This window comes from Perca fluviatilis, chromosome 13 (assembly GCF_010015445.1).
Source record: "Perca fluviatilis chromosome 13, GENO_Pfluv_1.0, whole genome shotgun sequence".
NCBI lineage: Eukaryota > Metazoa > Chordata > Actinopteri > Perciformes > Percidae > Perca > Perca fluviatilis.
In genome coordinates, this window is record NC_053124.1 from 28792137 (window position 1) to 28803746 (window position 11610).

An 11610-nucleotide genomic window follows, 5' to 3' on the forward strand; every position below is an offset into this window, starting at 1 on the left:
TATGGGAACTTCATTTTTAGGAGACAGGGTTGACATGTTAGCATTATCATTATGAGCATGTTATCAAGCTGATGTTAGCATTTAGCCCAAACTCAATTTCAGCCGCACAGAGCCACTAACAAGCCTCTTCCTTCTTCTTTTAGAGTTCTGCTGATTCGTTACCACAACACAACACTTCTTAACACAATACTGACACACAGTCCAACAATCCTAGTTTTTATTACCAGCAACAGTATATACAAGGGAGAAGAATGAAAAGACTTCTGACATCATAAGTTTTATTACAATTTCATACATTTCATACAATTTCAGAACTGAAGAAGTCTTTCGGATGAGAGACAAATTGTCTTCAGAAGCTTAACCAAGTCCAGTTGCGCTTGAATTTAACCTTCTTTGAATACTAAACCTTCGTTTTAATTTTGTTGTCAGATGAATTAAACACTATAAAAGACACAACATTAGACAATAACAAGGGCCCAGGTACAGTTACACTTTGCCAACCCGTTCTCATTCCCAACTTGTAAAATACAGATGCTTGGTCAGTGGCTCTCAGCGTCAGATACCAATACGCAAAAATTACCCTTTAGCGTCTGTATGGAACACACCGGGCAGAGCAGCAGCTTGACCGTGGCACTGTAAGATGACGTTATATTAAGAGTGAGCGGTAGCGAGTGGTAAAAAACACTATATTTAAATACTTTAACTAAAGCATGTGACATGTTATTATATTAAAATGTGTGTTTGAGTTGCTAAAACACACCTCCGTAATTACATTTTCTCAAGAAATGTAAACTAAAAACTGATGTCACACTGGCTGTGTGTTGTGAAGGTGCTGTCAGGTGTGATTGTATTAGCAGAGTGAAGGGTGAATTGGAAAGGACATGACTGGAGAGAGATACAATGAATCTGTAGAAGAGTTACTTTGCAGGAGTATACTGAATCAAACGGAGGGCATCTTCATTGTCCAACACTCCCTGAATAAACTCTCCTTCTGCAACTCGGTCTGTACAGAGAAAAGTAATAGAAAAAAAAGAAGTTAAGTTCAGGTTAATGAAATAAAAGACAAAGGTTCCAAGGGGGAATAAAAAAGACTGGGGCACACTGATTAATTTGCAGCCTTTAATAGTGCGGACAGACCAACATTTCGACACAACTCTTTCCAATTTATTTAGACTGCAAATTAATCAGTTTGCTCTAGTTTTTTCTCATGGGTGTTTGCTGTCCACAAGCTGAGAAGCATCTGATTCAGCTGAGGGAAGATTCGCAGAGAGGCCTTTTTCTATCAGAATTATTAAAGGTTTGCAGGTAAAACAGATGTAAGGCAACGTTCAGGTGTTTCAATCCTGAAAGTAAATAATTGCTTCGCTTTCATTCATTTCGACTGAAGCTTTTGAAACTGACGAGCTGTAGAAAGCATTTCCTGTTTTCGATACAGAGATAGCTGTTTAGGAAGAATAAATTATTTCGTGTTTGACTAAATAGTGGACAGAAAAAAATCAATCAGAAGCAAAAGCACCAAGGTTGTTACAATAACTTGAGCTCGGAGAGCGCAGACCTCCGCCAAGGCTATGCCCTATCTCGCAATGTTAACAAAAGTAAAAATAATGTGTGTATCCATCCAGTGATTCAAATCTGCTTGAAAATTGTATTAGTTTTTCTGTAATCCTGCTTAGAGACAAACAAACCAAACCAAACATAACCTCCTTTGTTGAAGGTAATAATTATAAAACAATAAAAGCAATAAAAAGACAAAAAGAGCAATAAAAAGGAGAAATGGATTCACATAAAATAAGGCAATTGCACAGTTACTCTTAGATTTAAGCCTCAACTTTGGAACGACCAGAAATACCCCACCTAAAGATCTGAGGCTGCAAACTGGTTCACATAGGATAAATATTTCTGCTATATAGCTTGATCCAGACATGCTTTTTAAGTGATTAGTAAACTGTTGAAAATCAACTCTAAATCGAATAGGGAGCCAATGGAGAGAAGTCAGGATTGGGGTGATGTTATGCTGTCTGTCGAAACCAGTAAGAAGCCTATCTGCTGCATTCTGAACCAGTCCTATCTGCTGCATATCTCACCATTATCGCCCTTCTCAAAGACATTCCAGAGTTTGTTTGCCCTCTTCTCAGCTGTGTTTTCATCCTCAGCCAGAGCAGCCAGCTCATCTTTAGGAATCAGTTTGAAAATTGCCTGTGAGAAGCAAAAATAGAAGACACAGACTGGTCAAAGAGAAAAAAACATGACATTATGGTATAACACATTTTACCTTTCAATGAAATATTAAACGTTGATAGTGATGATCTTTACATTTTTGGGTTCCTGTTTCTTATAAACCTTCTTTGACTTCTTTTTGACTTCCTGGAACACCAACAGAGTGCAAAGTATTCTACATTTCATCAAAGACACTTAATAATCTCATTACATATGTAAAAACTATGGAAGATTGACAGCACTGTAAAAACTAAAAACTACTAACGCACATTTTGCTGCAATTGCAGGGCTTAAAGAAAGGATTACTGAAGAACATAAACAGAGTGGCAAGTTTTGTTCAGACATACTGCAGTCAGGCTGAAGAAGGATTTGGCTTTTTACTGTTAACCTCACATAGTCTTTGCTGGGTATTTTTGCAGTATAAACATAAAGAAATACATATAAAGAGATAATGGATGTAATTTGTTTATTATCTCTCTCTTTAGAGAAGGACATGTAAGTCAGTTATATTTAAGTAGCCAAATAGTGGCATTAGTGATGAATCATTTTAAATTCAAATGATTTCTACATTTATATGTGACAATCAATAAGTTTTAAGATTGAATAGTGTAGTTGTTTGAGGTTATAATTCATGTAATTCACTGTATTGTTGAATTCTGTGAAATTGCCGAACCTTTGTCTAGAAGCCACCAAAATAAACAGTATGTGACAGTCCCAAATCATCCTGTACGCAGATGATACTGTTGTTTAGGCAGCACGGTGGCTCAGTGGTTAGCACTTCTGCCCGTGCTTGCGTGGGTTTCCTCCGGGTGATCCAGTTTCTTCCCACCATAAAGACATGCATGCAACTAGGACTACAGTTGAAAATTAGCCGACTGGCTAACACTGGCGCATTTACAGAAATGTTCATTAATGTGCATTGTCCTAATATAAATAAATAAAATCTTTGTTTATATTTGCCATAGTTTACTCAAAATGATATGCATTACTGAGACTACATTGGTTTCATTTCTAATTTGAGTTTTTATAAATATACTACCACGTCTCATTTGTCTTGATCCAAAATTGTTAAAATAAGATGAGAACATGTTACCTGGCCACTCTTCATTCTCTTAATTCTAAATTTATATATCCTCCCATCCTCACTCCAAAGCTCTCTGTAGGCTTAGCCCTTAATTCATCCTAAACTGTTTATCAGCATCAATCAAGTGGCATCTTGTATTTAAAAGATTTTACATAACAAGAGTAACACCATGAGATGCGGAATAGCTTTCAATGCTGCAGATATATTTGGTGACAGGAAAATCGGTACTGGTATTGAGTGGATGCTAATAGAAACACGATCACAAATGACAGAAAATGGGAATCTGCATTTAAAAAGAGCTGCACATCCAAATAGAGCAACATCTTTTCATATGATCATATGCTCAATTAGAGCATGCTCCTGTGAGCTCCATGTGTCTATAATATTTGTTGTACATATAGCTTCCTTCAGAGTTCACTGCGCAGCAAATGTCAGTTACTGATCTTTCTTACCTTTATGTCTACCACTCAATTGTCAACTGTCCATTCTACCAGATTTTTTATTACGTTGCTTTCCAAGGTTGCTTTAACTACTACCTTGTTTGGTCCACTTAAAACTAACCCTGGAGCGTTTGGTCTGATGATCTGGTTTGTCTGGGCTGGTGTGAAAGCTTGTCCAAACTCTGGTCCAGATCAAACAAACAAACTCTGGTGCGCTTGAAAACAGGGGTCTCGGTTTGATTTCAAATGAACTAAAGTTTAGTTGACATCAGGTGAGAATGCGATCCACCCCAAATACAAGAAGTGGACCAAAAACAATGCATTTACTAGCCTTCAATTTAAATCTTGCACACAACTTACGGAATTATATATGATTAAGGGATGATAACTTTCAGATCCATAAGCTGTTCTGACCATACATCGCTGGTTGTCTGTGTGATAACACATCATAGTCTCTCTCTTTCGCTTGCAGTCTGTCAGCTGCTCAAATTATTTGCTTTCTTCTAAACTATTATAAACACTAAAGCAGAACCAGAAAACCCAAGACGTCATAAATTTGCTGTTGCTCCATTATTTCTGAGACTAGAAGTGTCCAAATTTAAAATATTCTGTCTAATAAACAAGCGACCCTTTGGATCGTATGACATTTCTTTACAGTGTTGGGTGCATTTGACAAAGTGCAGTGTGAAAGCAAACCGAACCAAATGAAAAATGCAACAATGTTGCAAATTCACCCCTGAGTGACACTAAGTCCAACGAACTATAGGTGTGAAATAGAGGGTGACACAGCAATCAATTGTTGCTCCCATCCCATCCCGAGCCCACTGCCCCCCCGAAAAATCCTGTCCTGCAAAATCCCGAGAGAAAGACTCCCGAATCCCATTCCGCTCCCGTTTCGTTATGTTGTCAAAAGTTATCAGATTGTGTTGCCCCCCTGTAGCATGTTTAGTTAATCACGGTCAAATCACTGAGGTTGCCTCGGAAATTTAAGCTACACTATACATGCATTACCTGCAGGCCTAGGGGATTTCATTACGTAATTCCTAACGAATGTGTTGTTTGAGTCTTAAAGAAGAGACTTGGTTTTTAATCCACAATGAGCTTGTGCTCAAACATTAATGTACGAACCAACATCATCACCAAAACCAAGCCTGTAGCTACTCTACTTCGTCTCTCTCCCTACCAACATACACCATGGTCATATAACTAGATGGTTCCCTCTGCTGGTCACATTAGGTACTACAGTTGATTCATCGCATATCAACACAACGGAGATCTTCTCAAAAGAAATACCTGCCATAAACTCTTTTTTTTTTTTTTTCTTTTCATCTTCCATTTTTTTTTTTGCCTCTGTCCATGCCCATTACCAACACTAAAATTGCTACGTGAAACAGTGCGGACTCCTGCGGGAATACCATGACCCGCAGGAGTCCCGAAAAATTGTCACCTTCTAGTGTGACAGTGCCCTAATGTATAGAGAAGAACCAGACATTAGGTCTGCAAAACCTGCCAATGTCTCACCTTTGTCTAGAAGCCGCAAACAGATACAGTACAGGATGGTCTAATATCAACTTCTATACAGATGAGACTGTTGCCTATACTTAATTTTTACTCACAGTACTCAACTATTCCGTCATACCGTTCGCTCAACAACTGGAAGTGAAACAGTTTTCAAACTTCAACAACTGGTTGCTTGCAAGGCTACAGCATCACTTCCCATTCTTGAAAACTCACCGTACAGATTTCCTTAACCTCTGACTTTGTGATGTATCCGTTCTTGTCCACGTCGAACAGCGAGAAGGCCCATTCCAGTTTGCTGGTGGTTTTCCCTGTTGATGTCATGTGGAGAGCAATGATGTACTCCTTGAAGTCCAGTGTTCCATCCGCGTTTGTGTCAAAGGAGCGGAAGACATGCTGGGCGTATGTCTGGGCGTCACTTTCCGGGAAGAACCTGCTGTAGATGCTCTGGAATTCCTCTTTTGAGATGCGCCCTTCTGGACACTGCTTCTTGAAGTTCTCATACCACTGAGCAATCTCAGTCTCTGTGAACTTGGTGTGGAGTTTCAGGTCCTCCAGGATCTCCTTGGACACAGCGCCGCTTTTTGAGTTACCCATTGTTGATGTGTTGGTGATGTTTTAGAGCCAAATCAAAATGGGAATTTGTGGCACTTGAGCTTTTTAAGGGCAATTAACGCACAGCTTCAACCCAGGGAGTTGCCTCCTTTACTCTGTCAATGTGATAAACAGACGACTATGTCTGAGGTATGGCTGCAGTATCCTTCTTGATCCTGGTCTTGGTCAAAGAAGCAAATGCTGTGAAAAAAGCAGAAGCCGCTTGGTAAGCTCATTAAGCCAATCAACCATCAGTAATACCCACAGGAGGAATCACGACAAGATTCAACCCAGGTCAAGGCTGTGGTGTTTGTTTATTGACATGTAAAGTGTGGTGCTTCAAACAGTTTAGCAATTTTTGGCCCCATTGCTATTTTAAAAATAGAAGTCTGCAGTATGGTTCAAATAGAGTACATTTCTATAAGATATTAAATTATGTTTCCTGACACATCTTTGACAAATTCAACATCAAAAATGCAGAGGAAATAATCTATGATAACAACAATCCAGCAGAATTGTGCAATATGGCCGAAGAAGTTGAGAAAAGGTCCTGGATAACCCTAACCCGGGCCCCCCCTAAAAAAATGTGATCATAAAAACAAAATAAAAAATAATATATATATTTCTTGAAGCTGCACTTTCATATGGCTCTTTGTAGTTTCACTTATTTAAAGCTAATGTACTTGCACTTAATACTTGTTGTCTGGAGTTTGAACCTTCAGGGTTGAAAGCACTTAATTGTAAGTCGCTTTGGATAAAAAGTGTCAGCTAAATGACATGTAATGATCAATCAACAAAATGCAGCAACAAAAATATGAATGTAAACATTGTTACTGTAAGTCTAGTCTTCCCTTGTCATGCCTCTGAATGCTTCATATCATGATGAATGTGTCATGTGTTTTTTTTTATGAGAATCTAAGTCAAACCTAGTTTGAGACAAATACTACCAATACAAATAGTGAAATAGAAAGTCAAAAGGTCAAATGGCCATTCATAGTGATTAGTTTCTCAAGGTTTAAGATTTGTGATAGTTCATATTGTCTGTGTAGCGCAGCTCTGTTTGTTTCCTACCTGTGTGAGTCCAGGGCAATCAGTGATGATCTGTCTGTGAGCTGCAAAGGAAATCAGCCTCAACCTGTTGGAATAAGTCAATTAAAGTGGATCACCCTGAGGCGGAGCCACAGCAGCATTCATGTGAGCCCCTAAGATTACTCAGAGATTACTATTACTGAGCTTCTTTTTTTATCTTTATGTAGTCAACATCTATCTAGGTGTTTTTTCACAAACAGATTGCAGAGTACACAAGACAGATACAGCAAAAGGCACATCACAGACTGCAAGTGGCAGAAGTACTTAGATTGTTTATTTAAATTAAAGTAGCAATACCACACTTTGGAAATAGTCTAAAAGTCCTGCATTTAAAATTTTACTCAGCCTAAGTAAAAGTATGAAAGCATTAGCATCAAAATATTCTAGAAGTACAAAAAGTAAATGTACTTTTTAGTATGTATAACTACATTATCACTAGAGTCAGAGGTTTTTACAGAGGGGATTTTGGATATCTCTTTCTAACACAAAGTGTAGTTAAATTAAACAAATAAATGTGTATTTTGGAGGTTTTCGTTCCATTAGTCTGTAAGCAAAATAGCAAAATTTCAGAATTGACCACTGCATTAAGAAACAATGTATTTGGGGACTAGGACACGCAAGTAGAGAAGGCGAGGAAAGTAATCAAGGATGGACTGAGAAATGAGAAGAGGGGAATGAGAGTGACAGGGAAGGTGGAGGTTTGAGATGTGACACAGGTTAAAGGTCGGACTAAACTCTTCGGACTGCAAGGATCTCCCTGCAGGTGAAAACAAGTCAGCTGACTGAACCTGGCACAGACCTGATTACAAGCATGCCTCAGGCTTTATCTACTGTAAAAAATAAACCTGATCAAGGGAAGTGACAAAGTAAAAGTGAGTCCTTCCCTGAACTACCTTGACCCTCCTTCACACAGGCAACAACTTAATTGGTTAAATCCAGCGAGTGGTGGCGAGTGGCTCTGCGATTTAAATGTGCTTAACTTGAGTGTTGACTGCTGATCCACCGTCTGCTCCGCTGTAAACCAGTCTACATAGAACGCGCATCAACTTCCATAACTATCCTCAACATCAACAACATCTGTCTATCTATAGGGTGGTCCCTCGATAGGTGTGAGGCACCGGAAGGAATTAAATGTCTGAGCTTTTTAGGACTCAGGGGCCATGACCGGAGTTGTATTTAACCTCTGACCCTCTCCCCTCCCTCACCTGTCTACCAGCTCACTTTAGTGTATCTCATGGTCGTACAGTAGACTGCTAATTGATTACCCAGACATGTGAATACTCGCATGTATTCGTGGATGGATTACTGAATGGTCCTACCGGGCACAGACCCAGGGGCCCAAGGGGCCAGGGGTCCTCACTCACACTTTTGAATGCAGGACTTTTGCTTGTAACAACTTTTACTTGAGTATCACAACACTTCTTCCACCACTGTGGGTGTCAGATACTAGCATTTTTTGAATGTTTTATCACAGTTTCAGCATTGTTACCTACAATGAGGCAAAGTAACAGCAGAACTCTGGTTGGCTGCTGTGGATCGAGGTGTAAAATCAGTAACTGACTCCTATTAGATAATATCACAAAGCACGGTAACGCAACATAAGTTCAGTCAATCTGATGACATAACTGCCTGCAGGCATCCTCCACACACACTGCTTCATCAATTTTTGTATCTCAGGACAAGTTTAGAGCAGCACACTGTCACATATTAAACAGAAACTCTTGTACTAATGAAGTAACTGTTTAGACCAGTTCAGACCGATTCCTGCGTGAAGAAATACAGGCCTATTATTCGCTGCAGTAATCTCTCTTTTGGCAAACTGCTGATCTCTCTTCATTATTAAATAAAACAACTTAATTCCTCTGCTGACGTGCACCTCAGCACCCTGCGTCTCTCTTGGCACCGTTGGCCATGGCTCCACAGGTGATTTGGATTTGGCCATCTGGTTGCCGGGGCTTTGGAAAGCTCTGCCGGAGGCCATGCAAAACCAATGTCACCTTCAGAGTAAAATAGCTTCTTTAAGTGAGACAATGTTGCTTCTAAATTAAGAAAAAAACACTATCTTTCTCGTACAAGTTGGTTATAATTCATATTACATAAAAGGCACTCATTACACTCTTGGTAGTTGTGCTGCCTTAGTCATTGTCGTTGACTAATGCAGACAAATGTTAGCTTTAATTAGCTAACTTTAGATATTGTTGCTGTGTAACAACAGACTTTATTTAGACAGTTTGCAGACTTCATGTCACAGATGAACATTCCATTGGTTTTATCCATAGACTTTATATAACTAGGTTTTATCACAAAAATAAATCAGAAAATAAATACCAGGAGACACGTTTATTTTGTTTTTCTGCATATGGTCATATTCTATGATAGATTTTTGCTTAGTCTTACAAAAAAGCTGCTCTAATTCAGAAGTCACCCAAACCCATTCCATACCAAAACAATCCAATAAAAAATAGCTAGCCCAATTGAGCAAAAAACAAAACCCAATCTGGCAACAGAGTTCCCTAGCTGGACCCGGGACATTGTGATGACATGGTCGGTGTCTTGGGACTGTTTTTACCTTTCCCTGTCCCAATCTCACCTTTAACCCCCAACCTTGTTTTGATCTTGATTTAGAGTTAGAAAGATAATCCTTTAATTGAGAGAGGGGGATAAAAATGGAGGAAAATAAGGAGATGGAGAGAGAGAGAAGCATGTAGGCGGTGGTGTTAGGCCGTGTAAGGAGGATTTGGCAGCGATGCAAAGCAGACTGGAAAACCGGTGGTGACCAGAACGAGGTGGATAAGTATTATCAAAGTGCTTTGGCCCAGACCTGAGGCATCTATTAACAGAATAGGAACGTTTAATCTAGACACCTTGGGGGCATCGTGGCTGTGGGTAATAGTCGAGGGAGCAGAGGGAATTCCGGTCAACAGCCAGAAAAATGAAGAAAATCACAGAAATCTTCATGACTTTGGAATCACAATATCAGCATTTCACAGTAGATGTTTGAAACAAATACAAAACGTTACTTTGGTCTTCATGCAGAAAAATGTAGGGGTTGGCTGTTCATCATTTGGTAATATTTGAAGAAAATAAAATCTGGACAAAAGGACACTTCCATCTCATATACATACGATACAGGATTCCCAAAGGCCATTTCAAAGTTAATAACTTTGGTTATTTGCTCATTTAACGAGTTGCATGTGTCTGCAATAAAGGAAGCTGCAGTTTTTAGGAGTCTATTGAAGCAACCAAGATAAAGTAATTAACATTAGCTCCACCTTTACCAGCTAAACTTAAAGTGTTGAATGCATAAATAATTATTATCCAATTAATTGATTATGAAATAGGCCTTTGTGCTTTCACTTGGGGTATGTTGAGTATATGTTGATGCTAATACTTGTGTACTTTTACTTTAGTAAGATTTTGAATGCAGGACTTTTACTTGCACTGTGATATTGCTAGTTTTAATCAAGATGTGAGTACTTATTGCACCTCCAGTTGCTTGTCAGTAAAAACGTGAACATTTTAAGTGTTAAAACAAAATATTGATGTTTTCCTAGTGAGCTCAGTCTTCACTTTATCTGCGTAAAACTGTCTAATCATTACTCTTCAGGCTACATGATGATTGAATTTGAGACGTGACATCTCTGAGGCATGCTAACTGTCCTCGTAATGTGATTAGTAGTTGCACGACTGTCTGCAGGGGAATACCCTGCTCACACTAAGTCCATCTGATGTTATTCAGTGTGTGTGTGTGTGTGGGGGGGGGGAGGTATTACATACTGCGTATCACATTGCTGTCGAGGAACGATACTAAAGTCTTCATGACCAGGAACCAGTAAAGAACCTGAAAGACTGATCTGAGTTCAGAGCAAACCTGGATTTAATAAAAGTAAATACAAATAAAAGAAACTGTTTGTTGGAGTCTGGATTTAATCCACTTGGTGTACCACATGGTGGCGGATTTAACATATCAGGGCGACTCAGCAGGTCGAGTCTGTTGAGCTGTCAGAACCAGGAAAACAAGTCAAACTGAGTCTAGAGATTAGATTTGATGACTGGTGAACCCAGTTTAATGAACAGAGGTAAACTGTGGAGAAACGCACTCAAATTGGTGCAAACATTTAATGTAATAATTAATAAGTAATTTCTGTATGAGGCTTCAAAGAAGTCCTCTGACTGAAAGCTCACAGAAATAGATGCACATATTCATTTTGTAACTAGTTTAGATTTTATAAAGTCCCAAAACTTCAAATCTGGCAACATTCTGGAAAAGATCTGTATTATTTTGGTGGTTGCAGGAGTTACATATTACACCAAATAATCTATGTCAATAACATGTTTCTTCCTAAATGGGAAGTCTTTTATTTTATTTTTACAGCTCTTCTTTACTTTTTACTTTTCATAAATGATAAAATAAACATATCTACTCACTAACAGTTGTCATACATTTTCTGTTTCACATGAATACTCCCACTACAAATTATATTAAGTTGTACTTTGTTTGTGGTGTTGAAAATGTGTTTCTAGTTGTTTTCTTAAGTCTTAATTTTCATCTACAACTAATGACAAACCCTGTAGTGGTTCTGATGACCTGTTTTTGGGATTAAAGGGCCTGTTAACCCTGGACATGGCCGCTGTCTTCAGGGGAATCAGATTAGCTGAGTAGTGATG

The 11610-nt window shown here is 38.8% G+C and overlaps 1 protein-coding gene across 1 annotated transcript; it reads right to left on the bottom strand.

Annotated features, from left to right (window-relative positions):
* Positions 1-200: 200 nt before the first annotated feature.
* LOC120571343 (recoverin-like) lies at positions 201-7028 on the bottom strand. Its single transcript, XM_039820237.1, has 4 exons — positions 6925-7028; positions 5476-6054; positions 2085-2196; positions 201-1003 (listed from the first exon to the last, which is right to left on the bottom strand). Exons 2-4 carry the CDS (start codon positions 5854-5856, stop codon positions 918-920), a joined length of 579 nt encoding a protein of 192 aa, XP_039676171.1. The 5' UTR covers positions 5857-6054; positions 6925-7028; the 3' UTR covers positions 201-917.
* Between the last annotated feature and the right edge of the window lie 4582 nt (positions 7029-11610).

What these genes read in the sequence shown, in the direction of transcription:
- LOC120571343 (XM_039820237.1), bottom strand. Translation starts at nt 5,856, where the DNA reads ATGGGTAACTCAAAAAGCGGCGCTGTGTCCAAGGAGATCCTGGAGGAC. An exon ending in AGGTTAAGGAAATCTGTACG is followed by an intron (nt 2,197 to 5,475) that starts GTGAGTTTTCAA and finishes TGCTTCTCACAG; the next exon opens with GCAATTTTCAAACTGATTCC. An exon ending in CTTTGAGAAGGGCGATAATG is followed by an intron (nt 1,004 to 2,084) that starts GTGAGATATGCA and finishes TTCTCTGTACAG; the next exon opens with ACCGAGTTGCAGAAGGAGAG.